General features: G+C 47.4%; 2 protein-coding genes across 3 annotated transcripts in view; one reads left to right on the top strand and one right to left on the bottom strand.

Moving 5' to 3' along the window:
- Positions 1–26,525, top strand: part of CCDC63 (coiled-coil domain containing 63) — a 62,360-nt gene that overhangs the window by 24,616 nt on the left and 11,219 nt on the right. Inside the window, exons 10-12 of one of the 2 annotated variants that reach the window (XM_046025228.1) lie at positions 3,358–3,550; positions 6,604–6,807; positions 8,930–9,103. In XM_046025228.1, coding sequence (XP_045881184.1) covers positions 3,358–3,550; positions 6,604–6,807; positions 8,930–9,075 — 543 coding nt within the window. In that variant the 3' untranslated portion in view covers positions 9,076–9,103. Of the gene's footprint in view, positions 1–3,357; positions 3,551–6,603; positions 6,808–8,929; positions 9,104–26,525 lie in introns of those variants that run through there. The other variant, XM_046025226.1, reaches the window with a different exon arrangement.
- MYL2 (myosin light chain 2) lies at positions 9,757–17,653 on the bottom strand. The gene is made up of 7 exons (XM_046025229.1): positions 17,588–17,653; positions 16,053–16,142; positions 13,875–13,950; positions 12,491–12,595; positions 11,821–11,899; positions 11,684–11,732; positions 9,757–10,066 (listed from the first exon to the last, which is right to left on the bottom strand). Exons 1-7 carry the CDS (start codon positions 17,588–17,590, stop codon positions 9,968–9,970), a joined length of 501 nt encoding a protein of 166 aa, XP_045881185.1. The 5' UTR covers positions 17,591–17,653; the 3' UTR covers positions 9,757–9,967.

Here is a 26,525-nt window from a genome sequence, read left to right as displayed (position 1 = left end):
TCAATAACAATCATTATGAACATTTTTTGAGCAACTACTTTGGGCTAAGTGCTTTGCTTGTACTATCTCATTTAATCTTCACAACAGTCCCATGAGGTAGTTGCTATGATCTCTACATTGTACAGGTGAAGAAACAGGTTCAGAGAGGTAAATTCACTTGACCAACATTATGGAGCTGGGATGCTGTATAAGAGCTTTGCATTGTATTTAGTTGCTAATCACAAGAAACCAAAGTAACAATAGCCTAAGCAAGGTAGCATTATTTACTTTGTTAAGAATTAAGTTTGGATGGGGCGCCTGGGTGGCTCAGTGGGTTAAGCCTCTGCCTTCGGCTCAGGTCGTGATCTCAGGGTCCTGGGATCGAGCCCCACATCGGGCTCTCTGCACTGTGGGGAGCCTGCTTCCTCCTCTCTCTCTGCCTGCCTCTCTGCCTACTTGTCTCTCCCTCTCTCTCTGTCAAATAAATAATAAATAAAATCTAAAAAAAAAAAAAAAAAAAAAAAAAGAATTAAGTTTGGAGATAGGTCCTTCAGGGAAGGTCATGATGTCTTCAGGGACCCAGGCTCCTCCTGTTCGCCATCTTTAGTATGTGGCTTACACCCCCCAAGGATGCCTCATGGTTGTACTGTAGCTGCCAAAGATCCAGCCATCACATATATATTCCAGGGAGGAAGAAAGTTGGAAAGGCAAAAAAAAAAAAAAAAAAAAAAAAAAACTTTGCTGAAGGTTAGGCAGCTTAAATGTTTCTTTCCATGAAGACTCAGTCAATGCCTTCTGCATTTTACATCTCACTGTCTCTGTTGCAGAGGAGGATTGGAAGTAGAACTTGAGCTGGGCACATTGCCACCCCAAATACAATCAGGAGTTTGTTATTAAGGTGTAAGGGGAGAATGGATAGCAAACGTCTGACAAAGATATGAACCCAGAGAGTGTGACCGCATAGCCCTGCTCTAATGCAACAGTTCCCAGCCCAGGAACTGAGCTCCAGGGTCGTTTTCCTTTCCTTTTCTGTGACCTGTTTTGTTCTTTGTTGGTATGCACCTGGTTACAGGGATGGGATGGCAGTGCTATTCTCTGGTTGGCCACCGGGGGGCAGCAAAGCATAAGGCACCCATATTGCAAGCTGCCTCTCCCAAGAACCTAGATAGAAGGATTTAAACTTCCAGGCAGAAAAAAAAAATTTTTTTAAACTTACAAACAAAAAACCTTCCAGGCAGGGCCCAAGTCCAAGGAGACCTTCCTCAACCTGAGCACGTGCTTGGGGGTCCTATGTCCTCAGCTCAGGGTCACCCAGCGTCCACATGCTTCCTTGGGGTTGGGACTGGTGCTGTTCAGCAACCAGGCCCTGGGAACAAATGCTTGGGTATGACTCTCCAAAAGTCACTTCCTAGCTGTGTGACTTTGAGAAAGTGACTTCACCTCACTGAGCCTCTGTTTTCTCAACTGTAAAATGGAGATAATGGCCATCCTCGCTGTAGTGGGCCACGAAGGTGACGTCAAGTCACGCGTGCACACGCTAGGCACGCTGTAGGGCGGAGAATCCTAAACGTAGCTTTCATTGTGGTGGTCCTGTAAGTCAGCGAAACCCCCAAATCACCATCGCCTTGGTTCAAAATGACTGCTCAAGAGATAAAACCTAAAGGTCACTTTAGGTATCTTTAGTCACCTGACTAAAGGTCAGGTACTTAGGCCACTCAGTAGAAGGAAGCTAAACACGAGGTCGCTTTTCTTCGTCGACCTCAATATTCCTCATCTGGACACTGAAGCAGTTGTGAGGAGGTGCTGAGGGGATGTGTGTGACCTGTGAGGTGCCGTCACCATCACATCAGGCTGTCCCTTTAACCGTGGGATTCCTTAACCCACCTTTAAGAAGGAGAAGGCAGCTCTTGCTGTCCCCGGAGGACCCGCAGCCCCGGGAACTGGGGACAGGAAGCTGCCTGGTGTGGTGGTGGTGGAGTGACAGTTCAGAGCTTGGCCTCTCCTGGCCGTGTGCGTTGGAGACTCCGTTTCTGCACCTGGAAGATGGGGTGTGTGGCTAGGGCTGACCCTTTGGGAATGTTATTTGGGGTGAGGCATACGGAGCGACAGGGAATGGTTCCTCACAGGGCCTAGTTCACCTTAGCAAGCCAGGAACTCAGAGAGAGAGACAGGAAGGAACCAGAAGCTCTCACCCCAGAGCAGGGATTCTCAGCCCAGGGCTGCCAATCAGGTTCACTTCGGAGGCTTTAAAATTCCTAAGGCCCAGGCTATGCCCCAGACTAAACCCTCGGAATCTCTGGGACGACGGGGTGCCGGGGGAGGGTCAGGGCAGCAGGTGTTTTGAAGCTCCCAGGTGATATCAATGAGAAGTCAAAATCGCGAGCCAATGGACTTGCAGGGTTTCTCAGACTTCATCGTGCGTCAGAGTCACCTGGACATTCATTAAAACACACGTTGCAAAAAAAAAAAAAAAAAACACACGTTGCCAGGCCCATCCCCAGACCTTCTGAGTCAGGGTCTGGACTGGAGCCCAAGAATTTGCATTTCTAACTAGTTCCCCAGTAAAGCGAATGCGTCTGGTCCCGGGACCCCACTTTGAGAACCACTGGGCTAGAGTGATAATGTTTTAAACTGCAAGTGGTAAGATCAGTTTTTTTGGATCAAATCATTTAAAAATAATGAAACAAAACAGAAAATATTAAAACACGCCGTAGAACATTGATTAGTGGAACTTTCACTCCATTTGATTAGATAATACTTATAAACACACACCCATAGGCACGCGTACGTACATATGTATGTATGTTGCATGCATTGGGCTGTGATGTAAAATGTATTCCTTCCCGGGGGTCACAATGTTAAAAAAGTGAATCACCAGCTTCTAGAAGATATAATCCTGGGGCACCTGGGTGGCTAATCAGTTGAGCATCCGACTCGTGGTCTCAGCTCAGGTCTTAATCTCAGGGTTGTGAGTTCAAGCCCCACTTTGGCCTCCATGCTGGGCGTGTAGCCTATTTAAAAAAAAATGAAAAGACATAGTAATCCAGTGCACATGTAGACACACGTACATGTAAGTGAAACAAAATGTGCATTTAACAGGATTTCCCCTCTTTACCTAAAATGCATACTAGAATCTTCTCTTCCTTTCTCTTCTATTCTATTTACTTTCTTTCTTTAAAATGCTAACTGAGCATTTATTAATTAAAATGCTTAATGGATTGATCTTGCACCCCCTGAGTGGTTTGAAATTCTGTAGTTCAGAGACCCCGATTCCAGAGGACCCCAAACTCCCATCTGCACTGAAAGTCCTCATGGAGCCACTGAGTCCAGGGCAGCAATCTGGCTAATGCGGGCTGGGAATTGGGGGTCTGTCACCAGGAGAAACTGAAGAAGACCACGGAGGAGGCAGACATGTATGAAAACAGCTACAAGGAAATCAGCAAGACTTTGGAGTATCTCAAGAACTCGGTGGAGAATCTGTTTAAAAAGATTAATTGTGATGCCACTACCATCCTGGGACACTTAGGGGAGACAGGGAAAATCACCGACAACAACCTTCCACAGTACTTTGGTGAGTCGAGCTGGGGCCCATTGGACCGTTAGGATCCATTTCCAGAGCTTTCTATGAGCAGGCATGAGGGCTTGTTCTTGGGTGGCGGTGAGCCTAGTGGCGAAGCGTGTGGGCCATAATGCCAGCCTGCCTGGGTTCAAATCCTGGTTCTACTCTTACTAGCTCTGTGCCACTGGGCAACTTTTTGAATCCGTGTTTTAGTTTTTTCACCTACAAAAAAAAAAAAAAATGAGGAGTAAATCAATACATACCTCAATGTTTGTTGGGAAGATTAAATAAAATTTAACTGTAGTAAAACTATATGATCATGTCAGTAGAGACAGAAGAAGCATTTGACAAATTCAACATCCATTCATGGTCAAGATTCTCGACAAACTAAAACTAGGAGGAAACTGTCTTAACCTTGAAGGGTGTCTACAAAACACCAATAGCTGGGGGTACCTGGGGGACTCAGGTGGTTAAGTGTCTGTCTTCGGCTCAGGTCATGATCCTATGGTCCTGGGATCAAGCCCCACATGGGGCTCCCTGCTCAGCGGGGTGTCAGCGATCTCCTCTCCCTCTGCCCGTCCTACCCGCTTGTGCTCTCTCTTTCTCTTAAGAAAACACAACAACGACAACAAAAAAACCTACAGCCAACCTCACCCTTAAGGGTGAAAATTTGAGTATTTTCCCTCTAAGATCAGGAACAAGGCGAGAATGTCTGCTCTCACCGCTCCTACTCAGTATCATAGCGGTGGTCCTAAGCGATGCAATAAGGCAAGAAAAAGAAATGGAAAGCATACAGGTCGGAAAGGAAGAAATAAAGTGCTCAGAGCAGTGCCTGGGATGTAGCAAATGCCTATGAACTAGAACACATATTTCTAGCCGTAGGCTTGAGCTCAGGATGGAGAAGGAGGGAGGCCCCTCCACAGATCATGACAATTTGGAATGAACGGCTTGCCCTGCTCTTAGAATAAAACCTGCAGTTCTTAATAGAATCTGTGTTTGGGAGTTTCCCGTCATGCCCCCTCCTGCCAGGTTTAGTGATTTGCTAGGAGGCCTCATAAACTTAGCATATAGTAATACTCATGGCTATGATTTGTTAGAGCAAAAGGATAAAAAGCAGCATCAGCAAAAGGAAAAAGGGGCCTGGGGTGAAGTCTGGAGGAAGCCAGGGGCAAGCTTCCAAGGGTCCTCTCCCAGTGGGGTCACACAGGATGTGCTAATCCCCCCAGCACTCAGCTGTGACAATGTAGGTAAAATGTTGTCAACCAGGGAAGCTCACTAGAGAGACTGTGCCCACGGTGTGGGGAAAAAAACCAACCAAAAAAAAAAAAAAAAACCAGGTGTTTAGCAGAAACATGTTTTGTATACACAGTTTAGGCACATTGAGCTATTATTATCAGTTAATGATGATAGGAACCTTCCTGAAACCCAAGTTCCCTGAAGCCACCCTGGGGCCAACCTGGGAAGCAGGCCCTTCAAAGGACAGCAGTCAGACTGCTGTGTTAACTCTTTCCTGCCCACAGACTATCAGGGTCTGCAGATCCTGGCCCTTGCTTCCATTTCTCACCTTCCTCATCCTACTCTCCATCCTTGCTTACCACCTCATGTCACACTCTCCTGTGTAGTCTTGCAACCCTCCCCTCAATGCATTCCCACCTCAGGGCCTTTGCACAAGCTGTTCCTGGTCTCCTTGTCTTAGAATTCTCAGATCTCAGTTTAAATGTCCTTTCTCCAGAGATGCCTGGGTGGCTCAGTTGGTTAAGTCGCTGCCTTCAGCTCAGGTCATGATCCCAGAGTCCTGGGATCAAGTCCTACATTGGGCTCCTTGCTCAGCCGGAATCCTGCTTCTCCCTCTCCCACTCCCTCTGCTTGTGTTTCCTCTCTGGCTGTGTATCTCTCTGTCAAATAAATAAATAAAATCTTTTTTAAAAACCACATTGTATCCAAATCCAGTGGTTACACAATCCAGATAATGATCATCTGGATAACAAGGTTCCTTGGTAAATTTGTCTTTCTCTCCGTCTTCTTCACACACACTGAAGCTTATGGGCTTTATCAGGTCAGGGCCTGCATCTTCCCAGTTACTGTTCCTGTCATTTTGGTTCCTCCCATGCCTTGGGAACTTACAGCACTGCGCCTGGCACGGCAGGTATCTGATAATCATTTGTTGAGTGAGTGAATGAGCGCACCACTCTGGTGAGTGCACAAGGCTCTGAAACACAGAGGAGGGGCAGGTCCCCCGAGTAGGGTAGGCCGCTCAGAGAAATGTTCCTGCAGGGGGCGGAGTCCTGATCCAAGTCTTAAAACACCAGCAGGCATTATTCAGGGAGGGGTGTAGGGAAAGGCATTCTGGGCAGAAGGAACAGCGTGAACAAAAGTTGGGAGCCTGAGGCAGAGAGTGCACAGGAGAAAAATCAGTCGTAGGGGCACCTGGGTGGCTCAGTGGGTTAAGCCTCTGCCTCCGGCACAGGTCATGATCTCAAGGTCCTGTGATAGAGCCCCTCGTCGAGCCCCAGGTCGGGCTCTCTGCTCAGCAGGGAGACTGCTTCCCCCTCTCTCTCTGCCTGCCTCTCTGCCTACTTGTGATCTCTGTCAAATAAGTAAAATCTTTAAAAAAAGAGAAAAAAAATCAGGTGTTTAAGGGGCTGCCTGGGACTCCCAGTTTTTGGTGTAACCTCCTTTTCAACCTCCTTTTCACTATTGCCTCCTTAGGAGTCTTTTCAGACATTCTTTCCCCAGTTGTGGTCCTCAGGCAGTTTTAACACTCCTGGTACACTATATAGTCGTTCATGTCCTGTATGTATATCTGTTTTATGTTATAAAGTCAGGTGGGGTTTTTTTGTTTGTTTTGTTTGCCTCTCAACAACAAAGGTTTGCCCTCTCGGGATGAGACTGCCCCTCTGGAGAATGCATGGTGTAGCCCATGAGAGACACCTTGTCCTGTTCCTTCCCTTCCTCTCCAGCAGGGGACGTCAACCCCAATCCCACCACTCCCACCCCACCCCACCCCCACCCCCAACCCAGGTCTCTGGGCTGCCGTCTTGGTTCTGATCAATTTTTTTTTCCAGCCATCATCGAAAGGAAGACCAATGACCTGCTGCTGCTGGAGTCCTATAAGCGGATCCTGGAAATGGAAGGTGCAGAGACCGAGACCCAACCACCCTTCGTCAACCCCTTCTGGGGTGGCTCTGCCCTCCTCAAGCCTGCAGAACCCATCAAGGTCATCCCCCCAGTGCTCGGGGCTGACCCCTTGGGCGAAAGGTTGGATGAAGGTGAGTCCTTGTCTTCCCGTGACCTGCGCAAGTGCTAGGAGACCTGTGCTGGGGAGAGTCTGCTGTGTAGAGCCTCAGTTTCCCTTTATGAGTCTCATTGGGTTCCACTGTGGCTGTGGCCCTAGACCTGTTTCGCCGGGGGGATGCTTCTCCCTACAGCACAATGAAGATCCTGGACTTTGGTGATCCTGGATATATACATATTTTAAATCACTACTTTGTGACCATTTAAAATGAACCTTAAAATGTCCACAGTCTACAAACTGGCAGCACACGAGAATCCCTGATCCCGTCTTTCACCCTTATCCCATGTCCCTGAGTCTTACTCCTCCTGTGACCACCCTTGGGCCGCCCCCACCGTGTCCCCCAACCTCCTGGCTGAAGCAACTGTGGCTTGGCTGGTGACTGGACCCAGATGCCTAAGTGGCCCTGTGGCCAGGCTTCTTCCCAGGCCGAAGTGCATGATGCTTCCCTCACTGTGGGAAGCAGCCCTTCTTTCTGGAGGTGGAGAGAAAATCAGCCCCATCTGGGTTTGGGAGGGCAGTGTGGCCACAGGTGTGACAAGCCTGAGACCTGGATACACCCATTAGGCCCATAATCTCACCCGTGCAAACTGGTCCTTCAAGAAACATTTACTCAAGTAGGACGATGTTCACTGCAGTCCATCCGGTGAATGGAATTACCGTTCACCCATCCATGCATAGGAATGCTATGCAGACACAGAAACGAATGCAGTGGGACCCTGTAAACTCCCTCTCTCACACACACAGGGTATATAAGTTATAAATATAATTGTAATATATATGGATTATAGGAATATATATATATATTCAGTAGTCCTCAACCAGGAGTGATTTACCCCTCAGAGGACTTCTGGCAATGTCCGGAGATATTTTTGTTTGGCGCAGCTGGGAGGTGGGGGTGCTGTTGGCATCTAGTGTCCAGGAATGCTGGTAAAAGTCCTACAGTGTGCAAGACAGCCCTTGACAGCCCTGATGTATAATAGGGCGAGAGATGTGTATAATGGGAGAGAGAGAGACAGAGAGGAGGAGGGGGAGGGGAGGGAGGGAGGGAAGGTGAGAGGGAGGGAAGGAGGAAGGTATCTTGATAATGCATGTTAAAACAAAGGATTTGTAGGCTGACTTACAGTGGGTTCTTGTGATTTACAGAGAACTTTGCATTTCTAAGTTAAACAATTCTGTATTGTTTAAATTTTTTTTAACAATGATCTTGAGCATCTTTAGTAATCAGAGAAAACTGGATTAAAAAAAAAAGTCCCACTTCTCTAAGTAGCCCTTCAGGTGTGCAGGTGTGTCAACGATGGGGGGGTGTAGGGGAAGAGTGCCAACACACAGATGTGTGTGTGCACGTGCTCACACACACACACACACACACACACACACACACACACACCCTCCTGTTTGATTTAGTCGAGGCAACTGAAACGTAACAGGAGTGGAAGCTGGGTCTGGCATTAGCCACCCTAACACCGCTTCCTTTGGGCCTTTGAGTTCCTAAGAGGAGGGTGGCAGGACCCGGCTGCTGGTAATGCTGCCCTCACAAGGTCAGGAACTTGCAGATGATGCCTTCACTTCTGCTCAAGGGAATGTTGATAATCATTGGGTTCTCTTAACACTAGTCTCTATGGCCCATATGTGGGAATTCAAAGGGGCACCCCCTCTGAACAGATTGAGAAAAGGGGCCCCTTCTGTGTGGACATGGTTTGGCAATTGAGTGGGGGTTGGATTTCAGCCCATCCATTCACTTATCTCCACCAGATGTCTGTGCAGTCTACATCCTGAACAACTGTACATGGTGGCCCTATCTCTTTGACATTAAACTAAACTCACCTTCACATCCTCTTCTGGGAGAAAAACAATTATTGTCTTGCGCATCCTTGTGCAGTACATCTTTACTGATGTTTTTCCTCCCTGAACCTCAAGAATGCTCACACTCCACTCCCAGCAGTGTGGAGGGTCCCCAAACCTGGCTTGGACATCATTGCCTTGGGCGTCCATGAATGGGGCAGAGAGGCACTGTCCCTGGGAGGGAAGCTATCTACACCCACTCCATGCTGGGATTCATTTCCAAACTCCTCACACAAGTCCTGTCTTTGATGCAGTCGAGCAGCCCCTGGACCACAGCAGCCTTCAGCAGCTTGTGTTCAGCAACTACATCGCAAGAGAGTTTCGAAGCAGGGACTTACGTTCAGAGAGCGTACCCGAGAAGGGGGATGATCCAAGGCTCAGGAAGAAGTTAACGGGTTGAGACAGACGGGGCTACATTTGTACCTTAACCAGAGAGAATAAATGTTTTCTTCCATAACCCTTGTGCCTCCTCACACTCATTGCAAAGAGACTAGACTAGGCTTCTGGGAGCCACCCTGGGATGGGGTAGAAGAATTAGGACAGAAGAGCTGAGACAGGAAGCAAGAGTTGTATGAGGTCATCATGACTCCTGAAACTCCCTGAGATTGGGACCAGAACAACCAGCTAGTACTTCTGAAATTAGAAATTAACCTCTGATAGTTAACGGATGTGATTTTTTTTTTTTTTTTTTTTTTTTGCCAAATGAGCCCTATTCTTAGAATGAATGTGAGGCCTCTTCCTCTTCATTTCTCACGGGGCCTGTCTAAGCACATCTATGGGAGAAACATTCCAATGGCATCCTAAAGGAGAGGATGTCATGGAAGCTAGGCTCTACAGAAAAGGGCTGCAGTCCTCTAGTTAACAATCCGATAAATCGTGGCCCTTGCTAGAAATAGTCGTGAGTGGCTGTGGAAGATCCAGTTCAAATAAAGAGTTACAAGGATTCAATAATAATGACAGCAGGGGCATCACTCGCTCATACTCTGCCTTCATGGGAACTAGCAAAGGATCCTCTTTATTCAAGGCACTTCTGTCAGAGAAACACCAGGAACAAATACACAACATCCTGTTTATTTGAACACAGCTTCGGGATGGATTTCTAGCTGCGGGATGTGTGGCCGCATGGTATCTATAGGCCACTGAGGCTGCAAAGAAGATGGAAATGGGTAACAAGGCAGCCACACAGCTGACAGGCCAGTAGTAGGGATGGCACCATTACCGGGCAAAGTGAGAGGACGGCAGGGACCACCGCCCCACTGAAGACAAGCCCAGGGTTGGCTGGTGAGCCCCTCTCAGTCCTTCTCTTCCCCATGGGTGATGATGTGCACCAGGTTCTTATAGTCCAAGTTGCCAGTCACATCCGGGGGGAAGGCGGCGAACATCTGGTCAATCTGTAATGAGCCAGCAGCACGTGCTCAGTGTGACAGGAGAGAAAGCAAGAGGGACCACTGTGTGCGGGTCCCCGTGCCGAGCCAGAGGCAGCAGGCCTGGGGTGGGTATGGGGACACGCCGCTCAGCTCCCCCTCCAGGAAGGCCTTGTCTTCCTGCTGCTGCAGACAGCTGTCAGCCCCAAGGTCATGGCCTTCCTGGGGCAGCCCACAGCCAACTGATCAGGGTGGGATCCAACTAGGGGGCCTCTCTCCATGGCTCCCTGGGAGGTGGGGTGCAGCCAAGATATTCTTTGGGCCTGAGCTGGGGGTCAGCAGCTCCCTCCGTGCCTCCCTCCTCCCTTGCCTTGCCCTTCCTTGCTTTTCTGCAGGTGCTGACCCCACGGGCTTTCCTGCAGGGATGTTCCTGGGAACCCGCCTGTAGCAGGTAAAGCGGGGATGGCAAATGCATGTACACAAAGGGGCTGAGCAGGTTGTGTAAGGGAACAAGGGGGCTTGGTGGGGACTGTGGCTAAAAGCAGTCGAACAACCCATCTGGGCAGAGTCAGCTGAATGAGGCCAAATGGGCTAGGAGGTCAGACTTTTTGAGGGAATCTGACTCTTGGAGGGAAATGAGAAATCTAGATTTTTTTTTTTTTTGACATGCAGTTTCCACATTTAAAAAGTATTGACTAGTTATTTTTAAAAAATACCTCTCAGCCAATACTAGCTAACACTTACACTGTCCTTGTCATATGTTTCAACACTTTATATATCTTAACTGGTTTAATCTGCACAGCGTACTACCAGGAAAGTTTTATTACCCTCCCCACTTTACAGATGAGGAAACTGAGGCACAGGGACGTTAAAGCGCTTGACCCAAGTCATCAAGCTGGTAGGAGGTGAAGGCAGGCCCTTTTAAGTGCTTGAGTTTCAGGGGGAAATCTACATACAATGTTTAGTGAAATGTGGAAACTGATGGCTTCAAGCCTGAGAAGGGGCTATTTTAAATACTTCATTAATAATATCAACGGGGCTGTTGCTATTATTAACAGGACTTTGGGCGAATTAGCAAAAGTGCCCCTTCTTCCAGGCATATTACTGCCTCCTACCAGAAAAAATCATATATACGGCTATAAAAAAATAATAATAACAAAAAATTAAAAAATTACAACGGGACACTTTACTGCCATCTGCTGGAACACAATTGCAACCAGCAGATAACTCTGCAGTGTATTTTAGGAGCGCAACAGCCAGAAGAATTGCACAGTGCGGAACCTACATGACAGTATGTGGCACCCTGCAAACCACCCTCACTCCATCAGAAAATTGGTGCTCAAACCAGGGCTCTGAGCACTGTGAAGAAGGTGGACCTAAAGTCAGACAGACCTAGGTTTGAATCCAGGACCCGGCATTTAGAACTGGTGGTGTCCTTTCAGGCAAGTGACTAACTTCCCTGGGCCTCAGTTTCCCCATCTATAAAGGGACAATACTACTAGTCCCTACTTCAGAGGGTGGTTGAGAGAATGAAGTGAGGTAGGGGGCCCAGAAGCAGGGTCTCTGTCAGTGTGGGGTCAGGGGTGTTTTAGGAAAGAGGGTCACACAGGAGCTAAGGTGACTGTGTGTCCAAGATGCCGTTACCTCCTCTTTGGAAAATCTCTCTGCCTGTGTGGTCAGCATCTCCCGAACACTGCCAAGAGAGAACAGCAGGTGTTGGCACCAGGTGTGTCTGTGGGAAACAGGGAACCCCCATGTCCTCCCCTACACATCCCACTCACTAATCAGCCTTGAGCACTCCTTTGCCTTCGGGGTCGAACACTTTGAATGCGTTGAGAATGGTCTCCTCGGGGTCTGCCCCTGAAAGAGAGAACAGGGTTGAACATGCCATGGGTGGACGGGGACCCACGGTACCCCAGGAGGCAGAGCCCAGCTCCCTGCAAAGATGGAGAGGCCAAACCCAGGCTGTTTTGCTTGGAGGAAAGGCCCTGCCTTCTTCTGAGCGCTGAACCTTGGCAATCAGAAAGAGTCGGCTGGGAATCCAGTCACTTCTGAGCAAACCCGTGCTGAAACGTGAATCTAGATTTAGAAAGACTGGGATTTGAATCCTATCTCCAGCGTTTGCTAGTGTGGCCATAGGGAAGTGGCTTTCCATCTCTGAGCCTTAGACCAGGGATAAGAAGAGAACCTGCCTCCTAGAGGCTAAACGCGGGAATGCAGCCAACGTTGGCGGCATGAGGTCTGGCTCAGGGTAAGCCTTGGAGCAACGGGAACAGCTCCTTTTATTTTTTTCTCCCCCCAGGGTTACTCTGCCTTCATCTCCTGCCCACCTTTGTCTGCCCTCCTGGTGCTTTAATTCATGCCCAAAGATGAAGATACACACACACACACACACACAAATGCAGACACACATACACGAATATACATATACGGACTTACACATGAACTTACCCTTAAGTTTCTCCCCAAACATTGTTAGGAACACAGTAAAGTTAATTGGACCTGGAGCTTCCTTGAGCATTTCATCAATTTCCTCATTTTTCACGTTCATACGCCCTACGGCAGGAAACACACAGTCAGGGCCCCCCAGGCTGGGTCAGCAACAGCTCTGAGGACCCTGGCATCTGCCCTCGTAATTACACTGGAGGGAATCTAGAATAGGGACAATCAGAGATGGAATGGGCACGATCAGATTCACTGGAAAAGATGTTCGCCACAGTGTCATTTATAATAGCCAGACAGCTGGAAACAACCCAAACATCCAATGGGGGGAGGGGCTAGCTATTTTTATAATAGTGTCTTCAGAACCCAGAACATTTTAAACAGATATTTTAACTTTTTACTTAAATGGGAAATGCTCATATTATAAATTATCCCTCTCGGTTGGAGGTGAGAGAGACAGATCAGAATCACTGAGGGAACTTTTTCTGATTATAACTGCTGTAACCCACACAGCCTTGGAGATTCTGATATTAGCATCGGTCACAAGCCCATATAGCACCTTTGTGCAAATTTTTAAAAGCCACTCCTTCTTAAGATAATTTATGTTTTAAATATAAAAATCTGCAGTGGCGGGGCGCCTGGGTGGCTCAGTAGGTTAAGCCTCTGCCTTGGGCTCAGGCCATGGTCTCAGGGTCCCGGGATCGAGCCCTGCATCGGGCTCCCTGCTCAGCGGGGAGCTTCCCCCTCTCTCTCTGCCTGTCTCTCTGCCTACTTGTGATCTCTGTCTGTCAAATAAATAAATAAAATCTTTAAAAAAAAAAACCTGCAGTGGCTACAGACATGAACAGTAATCTGTAGAATGGTGTAGTGCACAACCTGCACAGCTGTTCATGGTGGCCCTGAGTTCTGGGAGTGGGAGTGGAGAGGGGTGAGTGGTTGCAGGTTGGCCACATATATTTTGAAAAAGCTCCATATACTCGTGGTCACACTGTTGAGATGTTAAAGAGGTGAATCCAAAAATAGAATGATTCTAATCTTGAAACAACCACAACAAAAAACCCACAAAAAACCAGATGACATGTGACAGTGGAATGTGACCTAATGGTTAAGTTTTCTTTCTTATACTTTTCTAAATTTTGCAAATTTTCTATAGTGAGCTGGCATTGCATTCAAAATCACAGAAAAAAAAATTTTTAAAGAAAAATGAAAGATACATGAAGACACTTAAAGCCTCAACACTTTGCTATCTTCCAAAGCTTGTCTTAAAGGCCAGCCATGATTGAGCTGTTTCTTTGAAAAATGACAAGCTCTTGACCTTTACATTGGTCTTCCCTTCCACCCCTTGGGAGGGTGGGATAAGGAGACCCTCCTGCAGGCCTGGCGGGGGACATACCAAGAGCAACAAAGGTGTCCCGCAAATCATTCTTGTCGATGAAGCCATCCCTGTTCTGGTCCATGATGGTGAAGGCCTGTGGAAGGGGGAGGTTGGCTGGTCAGCCCAGGAGAAGTTGAGTGGAGGAACCCAAGAGATTGGGCTATGGACTGGGGAAAATGAGATTCTGGGATTCAGGGAGCATGAAGGCCATGAGATCGAGAGTCAAAAATCAGCCAGGCAGTTCCTTAAAACATTAGGCATAGAGTTACCATAGGATTCAGTAATTCCAGGGTTAGGCGTTTACCCAAGAGAACTGAAAACATCTGTCCCCATGGAAACCTGTGCCTGAACGTCCTAGCAGCTTTATTTACAATAGCCCCAACCTGGAAACCGCCCATGTGACCATCAACTGATGGACGGATCCACTGTGGTCCAGTCACATGATGGACTCCTCCTGAGCGAGAAGAAGGAAGGAGAGCCTGACACCTGCTGGAACACGGAGGAGGCCTGGCTCAGGACACTGAGTGACAGAAGCCACGGCAAAAGTCCACGTGCTGTACAATGCGTTTCCACGAAATGTCCAGAACAGGCAAATTCATGGGGACAGAAAATAGACGGGCGGTGGCCAGAGGCTGGGGGAGGGGGGGCAAGGGGAGTGACTGCTAATGGGTATGTGGTTTCTTTCTGGGGTGAGGAAAATGTTTGGACGTCACAGCTCTGCGACTTTAGTAAATAACCACCAAATTGTGCTCGTAGCATACAAAGGTGACTTTGGGGTTGTGTGAATCGCATCTCCAGGAAATTGTTATTTAAAAAATCAAGTTAATACCCAGGTCTCCTCCCCCACCCCGACCCCTACCACCAGAGCCTAGTTATCTATAAAATGGGGCTGGTAATCTTTCCCAGGGAGCACCCATGAACACTCCCAAGAGCCTTTTTAAATGCCCAGGTCAATTTACAAAGGACTTATCATTTGCATAGTTTTTTGAGTTCTTCTCAGCTGTTTCTGAAAGTATTTGCGCCCCCTCCCCACGCCCCCCAGCAGCTGATCTCATTCCAGGGATTGGGACAGGGTGAGGGGGCAAGGGGCGTGGCGTCTTCTCCCTGCAAGGTGACAATTTCAAGTTCAGATATGAATATTTCGTCCTGGGAATTCTTTCCCTGGTTGCCTATGGGACACAACATTCCTGGGATCTGAACATTAGTGAGGACAAAAGAGTACAAGTGTTCGCGTCCCATTTGGAGCCCCAAATTGTTTCCCTTTTGATACAGAACCCACCTGGCTCTGCAGTGTATTTTCCTCTAAAGGCCCAGGTGGGAGTGTGGATGACTCAGTGTGAGCCATCACGACTGCTGGAAAATTAATTCAGAGTCTATCCTTCTAAGCCTGCGGGCAGTGGCTTAATTTGACCTAATTGGTACTTAGGTTTACTTAATAAGCCTCACTCCCATAGAATGCGATGGCGTTTCCACCTGGCTAGTGTTCAACAATGGGGGGACTATATAATTTAAAATCCAAGAGATACTCTTTATCATCTCTCAGTTTGGCAGAAATAATATTTTAGGCTATTAATACCCAATGTTGATGGAGATACAGGGGGAAAAAGGCACTTTTTCCTTTTGAAAAGGCTGATGGGGGCAGGGATTAGTACAGCATTTCTGGAGGGCTGTTGGGTCTGGTTTTTAGTTCCTAGACCCAGCAGTTCTGCTTTTAGGAATTTACCCCAAGGAAACAAGCAAAATATTCATAATCGTAAAACAGTCTAAGCAAAGGTAACCTGCAACCGTAGGGAGTGGTTTCAATAAATGACAGAAAATGTTGATGAGGAATTGCCCAAAGAAAAATAGCAAAATAGTTTAAACGTATATACGCGTAATACAAAAATGACAATATCAGAATGTTAACTGATTATGTCTGGGTGGTGGAATTGTAGGTCGTTTTTATGTTCTTCTTTGTGCTTTTCTGAATCCCCCCCACCCCCCCGCCAATATTTTCAACAAGAAAAGAGCTTTGCTTTGATGATCGGCAAAAAAAATATTAAAAATAATTTCTTTAAATAGTCCACGCACATGTTGAGGCGGGATCTGGCGTTGTTTGGAGGATTAAAAAATCTAGCCCAGAGGTTCCTGCCGGGAGCGTTCTCTCTAACCGTTGGGAATCTCCCTCTGGACGGATTTTTCAACAGCTGCACCCACCTCCTTAAATTCCTGGATCTGGGTCTGTTCGAACATGGAGAACACGTTGGAATTGGCGCCTTCTGCTCTCTTCTTGGCTTTCTTTGGTGCCTGGAGGGGGTTGCGGGGGAGCATCAGTGAAAGGAGTCAGAAGCTGGGGGGTTAGAGAACTAAGTCAGGTGGTCCCATCTCTGAGCGGGCTTCAGCTGCTCATCTGTGAAATGGGGGTATGAGGTCCACACTCATCTCGAAACAGTGATATTGGAGGGATCAGAGGACACGGAATAACGTGTCCCCAAGCATGCTGGTTCTGGTGGAGCGTTGGAAACTGCGAGCCTTGCAGAACCTCCTTTGCAAACTAGGGGAGGTGGGGATGCATCTCCCGGGAAAGAGGCAACACTTGCGGACCAGCCCCAGCAGGATCCAGCCGCCTTTGTTTGAATGCATGTCACAAAATTTCCGTAATGCACAGAAGGAGGATTAATTGGAGGGGGGGAAACATCAGGCTCGCTAAACCATGAGGGATGCCCTTATGAAATGACTCTTTTTCAGGGTGTTAAAACCCACTGTTTCCCCCTCCCCATTTCCCTTTGATCCGGGTGGCAGCGAAATCTCCAAATCTCCGCTCTAAATGTTCTGTCCTTGCATAGGCAAACAGTGCAGAGAAGAGCGAGTTAACTTTTGTCCCCACTCTGCCCCATGTGAAATAGAGCAAATGCTTGAACACCATCCATACATGATTTCATTTAATCCCCCAGTCAACTAGATGCGATTTTTGGGTAAAGATTTTATTTATTTATTTGAGAGAGACTGAGAAGGGAAGAGAGGGGGAAACAGGCTCCCCACTGAGCAGGGAGTCCTACTCAGACCCCGATCCCTGGACCCCTGGGATCATGACCCGAGCTGAAGGCAGACGCTTAACTAACTGAGCCACCCAGGCGCCCCGCTACTACTACCATAGCCATTTTACTGGAGAGTCAGCCTGGGCTCAGAGAGGTTGGGTCACTTGCCAAAGGTCACACAGTCACAGAAAGGCAGAGCGGAGTTGCACTCCGGAGTCTGTGCTCCTAACCATTTCCCCAGGGTGGCCCTGATTTGGCGGCTTCCTGCTTTGGGAGGGAGGACACCTAACCAAACAACCCAGGGAGACAGGTTTTAAATTTGCAAGTTCAAAAGGTGAAAACAAAAAGATTCTTTTCCCCAGCTGCCTGAACAAGAGAAAAGAATTACAATTTGATCCTTAAAAGCGTTCAATCCCATTTTGCAAGCCCTGGGAGTTATTGATTCCTCGAGAGGTCAGTAGACAAGCCATAAAAAAGCCAACTCTCTTATTTTGTTTTTGCGAGTCCCTGGGAGCTGCTGTTATTTGTGGCTTATCGGGGCATTGATTGGGGTTCCTCTGTGCGCACATACCAAGCACTGCTTTTTTCACCAGGGTCTGAGGCCCTCAAAAGCCACCTTTTGCCCCCTCCCCTCTTGTCCTCTGCTCACAGGTGCTGTTTCCCCCCCCCCCCCTCCCCGCCGCGGCATCACACCTCAGAGCCCTCACTACTTACCATGTTGGAAAGGACACTGCACTGCTTCCCCAGAAGAATCCCTCGGGCTGCCTAGCTCTCTTCGGCTGGGGAACAATAAATACTTCCTCTCCATGTTTAAAAATAACCCCATGACCACTTTTGGCAGTAATAGGTGAGGCGGACACCACCTAAGGCCCCCCCAGCCCATGCCGTTCTTCTGAAGTAAGGGGAGTTCACTCGCCACCCAGTGACACATGAGACCCAAAAAGGCACTCAAGGTTAAAGAGACAGGCAGCTGGGGCACAGAGAAAGATGCTGCATGCTCTCGGCAACATTTGGGCGGCAGGCACTTGTGCTTGTCAATTTTGAGAAAGAAAATTGCAGAGAGGAGACTGCTACAATTCTCTGACATGATCAGGGTCCCACCCCAGGGCCTTTGCACCTGCACTTCCCTCTGCCTGGAGTGTTTTCCCCATCAGACCTCTGCGAGGCTCTGTCCCTCACCTACCTCAGATCGTCGCTCAGATATCCCTTCCTCAGTGAGACCTCCCCATCACCCTGTTTAAAATAGCTTCTCACCCTCTGCCTTCCTGAACCCCTTCTCTGCTTTGTTTTTCTGCAGAACACTTATCCCTTCCTTCCACAAACTGTGGAATTCACTTATTTATTTTGTTCAGTGTCAGTGAACTGTCAGGTCAGGAGAGCAGGGTCCTTTTCAGTTTTCCCAACTACTCCCTCCCTGGCTCCTAGCTCATGATAGGCGCACAGCAGCTGCTCAATGAATACTTGTTGATTGAGGAAATAACATCTTTCACTTACCGAGAGCTTGCTCTGTGCCAGGAACCATGCACACATGTCTCATGCTCATAGTTCATTTTCCGGACACGCTGTGGGTAGAGACCACCTTGCCCTCTGTGTCCCCAGTTTTCATCCCCCCACTGTGTGCCAGGCACCGTGCTAGTGTGGGGGAGACTGCTGCCCAGTGACCAACTCCCTGCCGTGGTGACACTGTGAGTAAGGAGTAGATGGACAGAGATAAAGACATGCATAATCCAGATAATTTCAGGTAGTAACTCATCCTACATAGGAATGAGATAGATGTGGAAGTACGCGCCAGGAGCTGCCTCCCGCTGGCTCGAGGGTCCTCTCTGAGCAGAGACTGGAAGAGAATGCCTCTAGCAGTGGGGACAGCAAAAGCCTCGGAGCAGAAGGTGAATTGATTGGCTTCTTTGAGGAGCAGAAGGACCTGTGTGGCTGGAGCTGAGGAGTGAGGGAGTCCGGGGTACCAGGTGAAGCCAGCAAGGCAGGCGGGCTGATCACAGGCTTGGGATTTCATTCCAGATGCAAGGAGAGCCCTAAGGGAGTTCAGAGCAGGAGACCCTTTGTCTAACCTTCCTGGGGGCTGCCAGTGCCCCGGGACACACTGATTTGGGAACAAGGCCAACAGGCACCACCATGGAAGGAGAGACCCTATCAAGCAAATGAATCTACAGATACCTTCTCAGTTACTCTGATGTTCTGGAACCTTCCATGGGTGATGACGGGAGAAAACTGACAAGACCCTTGGCTCCCAGGAATGAACAAACCAGTTAATAAAGGAGTAAGGCAGACTCTGCCCTTCTGGCCTGAGTGGGGGGTTGTTAGAACGTCTCCAACCTGAGAAGGTTTGAAGCAGGAAGAGTGGAGTGATGTAGCCCGCAGGCTGGGAAAGCAGATACAATTGCATTTGAACTTGAGCTCTGTGTGACCTTGGGCAAGTGACTTCACCTCTCTCAGCACATAAAGTGGGAATGATAAAAAGACCTTCCTTATGAGGCTTCGGGCAGGGTGAAAAGAGATGAGGCCCAGGCAGGCATCACTCACCACCCCTCTCAGCTGAAAACAAAATTCAATATTGAGGGCACAAACCCAGGAACCATTTATGGCCGTGACAAAAAAAGATGTAAATTTGTTTTTCCCTCTTTCTGGTCACACGTGCGTCAGAATTACCCAGGAGCATCTTCCGACAGAATCTTTGATAACAAAAGGTATGTTTTTCTGTGCGTGTGCAGGTGTGTGTACACACACACACCAGAGTGGGCACCCACACACGCACAAAGAGATATCCATGAACATGCACACGGAGCACATAGTACACACGCACACTCATGCGCACACGGGTGCACACCCACACCCATGCACGCTCCCACTGTGTGTACACAGCTCAGTCAAGAAGACCTTTTCTGTCCAAGATTCTCTGACAACCCCAGAATAAATATTTCCTTAGCTAATAGGCATACCATGGATTTTCGTTAAAACCCTTGTGTGAGCAGTCAGGGGCGATAAACGGCCAAGCAACATAGTTGTTGCAGCCGCTGTGGCTGTGCAGAAATGTGGTGGGGGGTGGGGGGCCCCTGGTTCAAGGGTTCGGATGGGCTCAGGCCCTCCAGAGGTAGGTGGGTATGTCAGAGTGCCCCTGAAGGGCACCCACACAGCTAGTCCTCAGTGGACATGTTTTATTCAGCTGGATCTTTGGGAGGCGTTACTGGGGGAGAGTTCTGGTTCAGTAGCTAGAGATGCAGGGTCTCAAACAGGGCTGTAAACTTCCTGGGACCTCAGTTTCCTCCTCGGGAAAATGGAGACCATAATAGGGTGCACCCCATAAGGCTACTGGGGCAGGGAGTGAGATGATGTGTGTCAGGTGGATTCTGGGAACATGGCGGCCTGAGTAGCACGGAGCCCCCCGGCTGCTGGGACTTAGGGCCCATAGGTCGTGTGTCAGGCCTTGGGATCTTTTGAGAGAACTGGAGACCCAGAGGTGCCCCCACTGCCAGTGGGTTGGTCACCACTGAGGAGCCCCCCGGAGCCCTGGGACAAGGTCCTAGGAGTGGAGAATGTGGGAAGAAAGACTTGGGGTTTGGGTCTGTGTAGACTTTCGGCGTTTCAGCATCAACCTCAAGAGTGCGTTAGAGAGGGATGCTTGGGTGGCTCTTGTCAGTTAGGTGTCTCCCTTCGGCTTAGGTCACGGTCCCAGAACCCTGGGATCGAGTCCCCCATCGGGCTCCTTGCTCATCGGAGAGCCTGCTTTTTCCTCTGCCTGCTGCTCCCCATGCTGTGCTTGCTCTCTGACAAAAATAAATTAAATCTTTAATAAATGAATAACATCTTTTTTAAAAAAGAGAGAGTGCATTGGAGAGAGATTAAATAAATTAAATCTTTAATAAATAAATAACATCTTTTGAAAAAAAGAGGGTGGGCTGGAACCTCTTTGTCCTCAAGGATGAGGTGGTTACATCTTACCTATGAGCCATAGGCTCACAAGGCCCAAGACCCCCTCGAGACCCTCTACCTTTCTACTGCCTGTGGGATTCCTACGGCTGAGAAGTGTTCCCCCATCACACAAATCCCATGGAGCCAAAGAGAAAAATAACTAGCCCACCTGAGGTACTCAGAAGCCAAAAAGAAGAAAGCCAGGCAGGTGAATCAGAATAGCAACTTCTAGGAGCACCTGGGTGGCCCAGTGGGTTGGGCTTTTGCCTTTGGCTCAGGCCATGTTCCCAGGGTCCTGGAATCGAGCCCTCCATCGGGCTCTCTGCTCAGCACGGAGTCTGCTTCCCTCCCGCCCACCTCTCTGCCTTCCTCTCTGCCTACTTGTGATCTCTGTCAAATAAACAATTAAAATCTTAAAAAAAAAAAAAAAAGATTTCATTTCACAGTGTAATCTTAAAAAAAAAAAAAGAATAGCAACTTCTAAAACTATCAGAAAACAAACCCGGTGTGTTGGTTTCCTATTGCTGCTATAAAAATATTATCATAAATTTGGTGGCTTCAAACAGCACCAGTTTACTATCTCACCATTTTTTTTTTAAAGATTTTATTTATTTGACAGTTTGAGATCACAAGTAGGCAGAGAGGCAGGCAGAGAGAGAGAGAGGAGGAAGCAGGCTCCCTGCTGAGCAGAGAGGCCGAAGTGGGGCTCGATCTCAGGACCCTGGAATCATGACCCAAGCCGAAGGCAGAGGCTTTAACCCTCTGAGCCACCCAGGCGCCCAACTATCTCACCATTCTTGAGGTCAGAAATGGAAACTGGGTTGGCAGGGGTGGAGAATCCTTTCCTTGCCTTTTCCAGAGCCTCCCACATCCCTTGGCTCATTTGGGGGCCACATTCCTCCTGTTTCTGACTCCAAACTCTCTGATCCTCCTGCCTCTCTCCCATCTTCTAAGGATCCCCTGTGACTCTACTGGGTCCACCTGGATAATCCAAGATACTTCCCCGATTGCGCCATCTGTAACCACATCGGCAGAAGTCCTGTAGGCTAACATAGTCACGGGGTCCAAGGATTAGGATGTGGATGCCTTTGGGGAAATTTAATGCCACCCACATACCACATCTAGAGAAACAGAGCAGCTGGAGAAAAACAGATCAACCGCCGAGTAATATTAATTACAACAATAAAACTTAAGTTAAAATTCATGCAACTATACACCAGAAAAAGGTCAATTTTATTGAATGGTAATTTTTAAAAATTACCCATTGACAATTTCAAGAGAAGAGGTAGAGGAGAGGGGGAAAAATGTAAGTAGTGCTTGTAGATGGACTCTGTGTTTAAGCAAGAATGATTTTGATCCCCAATTCGAAGGATATTCATTACTTAAATATTTATTGAAGCCTTACTATGTGCTGGGCCCTGTTTCCAGGGCCTGATATCAGTAAAACTTCCTTCAGGTAAGCGGAGACACGTATATACTAAGGCTGGGAAGAGTGGGTAGTTATCTTCAACTGTAATACGTCACAATATTCTCCTTTAAAAATGTAGCAGTGTATTCATTTGATTATTTTTTTTTTAAATCGAGTATGTGGTTTACTCCCTAAAACTAAAAAAAATAAAACAAAACGCCAGGGGAAATTCAAGTGAAACTCTATAAAGTGACTTCCTAGAGCTTTAAGACCTGATTTCTAAGCTAAAAATTAAGTGGATGAATTGCAAAAATTGGATGGTCCCTACTTCGATCCAAATACAAGGTTTGAGTTCAGGCCAGCTTGCCTGTGTGATCATCTGCAGTTTCTCCCAAGTCTCAGTTTCCTCATCTGTAAAATGGGCATAATAATAGCACTCACCTCGTAGGGTTTTCATGAGGTTTGAATCAGATAGGCCATTGTGAGCACTCCATAAATGCTAGCTGCTTGACTGGTTTTTAGACCGCCACTTGGGTCCAGGAAGTTTCCAACCTTTTCCCAGGCCTAGGGACAGGAATCTTTGAAAGGGAGACAGTCTTTTTTCCATTGACCATTTGGAGCCTCGCCATGGAGCACCATGGAGTGTCTCAGGGTCCATGTCTCCATGTGAACTTGGGTTTAATGCCTTTGCCTTGTTGACTGTGTTTTTAGTGGGTAGAAGGGAGGCTTGGAATGAGGGAGACAGGTAAGGAATACTTGAATTTCTGGAAGATGTTGATTCCCACTTTGCTAATCACTGCTACTTTTGGTCTCCTCCTTCTCCTCTTCCTCCTCCTCCTCTTTTTTAAGGGTTTTATTTTTTATTTATTTGAGAGCGAGAGAACGAGCAGGGGGAGGGGCAGAGGGGCAGAGGGAGAGCGGCTGAACAGGGAGTTGACGCAGGGCTTTCCTGATGTTCTCCTAAAGTGAACATTAACATTTTAAATTTCAGGGCCACCTGGGTGGCTCAGTCGGTTAAGCCTCATCTGACTTCAGCTCAGGTCATGTTCTTGGGGCCCTAGGATGGAGTCCTGCATCCAGATCCCTGCTCAGCGGGGAGTCTGCTTCTCTCTCTCTCTCCCTCTGCCCCTCCTTCCTGCTTATGTTCTCTCTCTCTCAAATAAATAAATAAGTAAAATCTTAAAAATCTTTAAAAAATTTAAATTTCAAAGCGATGCACTGTCAAATAGGCAAAATGAGTCTACAGAGTTCCTGGGTTTAGCAAAAAAAAAAAAAAAAAAATAGAAAGTCCAGTTAAATCAGAATTTGAAATAAACAACGAGTAATTGGGGGTTTGGGGGGCACTGGGGATGTTCTGTATCTTGATCTGGGTGCTGGTTCCACAGATGGACTGTGTTTGGGAAGATTTGTGGAGTTGGGCTTCTCTGTCAGTGCCCTTCTCTGTGTCCATGTTACATGTCCACAAAAAGTTAAATCGGTGCTATGTAAATGGGTGAATTCTTTTTTTTTTTTAAGATTTTATTTATTTATTTGACAGACAGAGATCACAAGTAGGCAGAGAAGCAGGCAGAGAGAGAGGAGGAAGCAGGCTCCCTGCCAAGCAGGGAGCCCAATGTGGGGCTCGATCCCATGACCCTGAGACCATGACCCGAGCCGAAGGCAGAGGCTTTAACCCACTGAGCCACCCAGGCGCCCCTGAATGAGTGCATTCTTAATATAAAACAATTTGAAATACCACAGAAATATATAGAGAAAGCTTCCTTTCTATCACTGTGGCCAGATCCTCCCTGGAGGAAATGAATGTCTTTGTTTGTTTGTTATAAAGTCTTCCAGACTATATGTTTTTGTTTTTGTGTTTTTATAATTTTTTATTTTATTTTAATTCCAGTGTAGTGAACATACAGTGTTCTGTTAATTTCAGGAGTGCAATATAGCGATCTAACAATTCTGTTTATTACTCAGTGCCCATTGTGATAGGTGTGCTCTCAAACCCCTTCACCTCCCCACCCAGCCCCGGTAACCACCAGTTTGCTCTCTATACATAGTTAAGAGTCTGTCTTTTGGTTTGTCTCTTTTTTCTCCTTTGTTCATTTTTTTGTTTGTTTGTTTCTTAAATTCCACATATGAGTGAAATCATATGGTATTTGCCTTTCTCTGACTGGTCTATTTCCCTATACTCTCTAGATCCATCTGTGCTTTTACAAAGGGCAAGATTTCATTCTTTTTTTTTTTAATATTTTATTTATCTGACAGAGAGAAATCACAACTAGGCAGAGAAGCAGGCAGAGAGAGAGGAGGAAGCAGGCTCCCTGCGGAGCAGAGAGCCCAATGTGGGGCTCGATCCCAGGACCCTGGGATCATGACCTGAGCCGAAGGCAGAGGCTTTAACCCACTGAGCCACCCAGGCGCCCCAAGATTTCATTCTTTTTTATGGCTGCGTAATATTCCAGTGTAGAGAGGTAAACACACACATATGTAAACCACATCTTCCTTATCCATTCATTTGTCAGTCGTCACATAGGTTGCTTCCATAATTTGGCTCTTGTGAATAATGCTGCAACAAAACTTAGGGGTGGGTGTATCCCTTCAAATTAATGTTTTTGTATTCTTTGGGGAAATACCCAGTAGTGTAATTGATCGCTAGATCATAGGGCAGTTCTATTTTTAATTTTTTGAGGACCCTCCATACTGTCTTCTGCAGTGGCCACACCAGTTTGCATTCCCACCAGCAGGGCATGAGGGTTCCTTTTTCTCCACATCCTCACCAATACTTATGTTTTCCAGACGATATTTTTAATCATTTGCTTTTTTTAACCTGAGTTGCCCTTGTGGGAAAGTGCTTGTCTCTTAAGTGTCTAGGGCATTGAGCTTTTGCCTATGTCCACGCTGTGTCACCACCCAAGTCAACACAGAACATTCCAGCTCCCAAAGCTTTCCCTAGTGCCCATCAACATCCCCCCCACCGCCGTAAACTTTTTTTTTAAACCCTAGCACTGTAGATTCATTTCAGCATTGTAGAACTTCTTAACATTCCTTCTAGACTTGCTTGAAATAAAATTTCCATTTTAGAATTCACAGAAAAGTTGCCGTGTTCCCATATACCTCCCCTCAGTTTCTCCTAATGTGGGACATTGGTGCATGACTATTAACCAAACTCCAGAATTTCTCTGGATTTCTCTGATTTTTCCGCTGCTGTCCTTGTTTCTGTCCCAGGATACCACCTTGCATTTCCTGACCCTTTCTATTTCTCTCTCATTTGTACACACAAATAGACATTTGTTCACACTGATATCATGCCACACACATGCGTAACATACAAATACACTTTCTCACACAAATGGTAAAACATACACACACACACACGTACACACACCACTTGGGCCTTTCCACTCCAGGACACGCCTTGGAGACCTTGAGAGGAATCTTGGCCCTCACCTCACTAATGAGATGGGATGCATGTCTTCCCCTCTGCCCCACTGAGGGGCTGGCGACAGGACCGGGTCACGCAGTCAGCCCACTTAGTACGTGCTCTTTAGAACACCAGCTGAGCGGGGCGCCAAGAACAAAACAAAAACTCCACAAACTTTTTTTGGAAAGGATTAGCTGTATTTTTAAAAAGGTTTAAAACAGTCATTGTGGGGGAAAATCAGAACATCGTGGGATGTTCTTACGCTAGTTTGACCATTACGCACTGTTTTTATCTTTCATTTTATATGAGGCCGTGGGAGTCAGCGTCTTTTCTGTTTTTAGGTTTTTCAGAAGTTTTAATCCAGCCCCAGCTGGGGGTATTTTAAAACTAATTTCTTTTGTCGGGTGCTTTCTCCTCTCTAGCTCCTGGATTTCAGATCCAAGCCGTTATGCCCCACCTTGTAAGGCAAACAGGAAAGCCTTCTCCATACGGTTGTTTTGTAAAAATCTTTGACAAATCAAATGAGTTCATATATTAATATCAGTGAGTTAAAGAGTTATTCTAGTAACACATTAAAATTTAGGACAGAGCCTGGCTCAGAAAAGTGCCAGATACACGCTCACTGTGTTACCACTGGAAGTAACTGGCTTAGCGGGTCAACTTGCCTTGGGGCGTCATGTGCCTTTAAGAGGAGTGGTGAAGTCAACCATCTCCAGATAGAACAAAGGCATACCAGGCCCTGCCAGCCCCAAGCCTGGTGCCTGATAGACTCTGTCATCAAGTGATAGCACCTATCTCCCTGTGTCAGGGTCCGCAGGCGTCAGCGGGAGTCACCAAGTGGAGAAGGCAGCTTCTCCAGCAAGTCAGACGTGGGGGGACCAGGCCTCATGCCCAGTGGAAACAGGTCAGCC

This window comes from Meles meles, chromosome 12, assembly GCF_922984935.1.
Source record: "Meles meles chromosome 12, mMelMel3.1 paternal haplotype, whole genome shotgun sequence".
NCBI lineage: Eukaryota > Metazoa > Chordata > Mammalia > Carnivora > Mustelidae > Meles > Meles meles.
Note: the sequence above shows the minus strand (reverse complement) of the source record. Positions and strands in the feature narration are given on the sequence as shown.

Bases quoted from the DNA above. Each gene is read 5' to 3' on its own strand.
- MYL2 (XM_046025229.1), bottom strand. The intron at 11,900-12,490 runs GTAAGTTCATGT...TCTCTCTTTCAG, and splicing joins GTTTGGGGAGAAACTTAAGG to GGGCAGACCCCGAGGAGACC. The intron at 10,067-11,683 runs GTAACGGCATCT...GGCTCATTACAG, and splicing joins AGAGATTTTCCAAAGAGGAG to ATTGACCAGATGTTCGCCGC.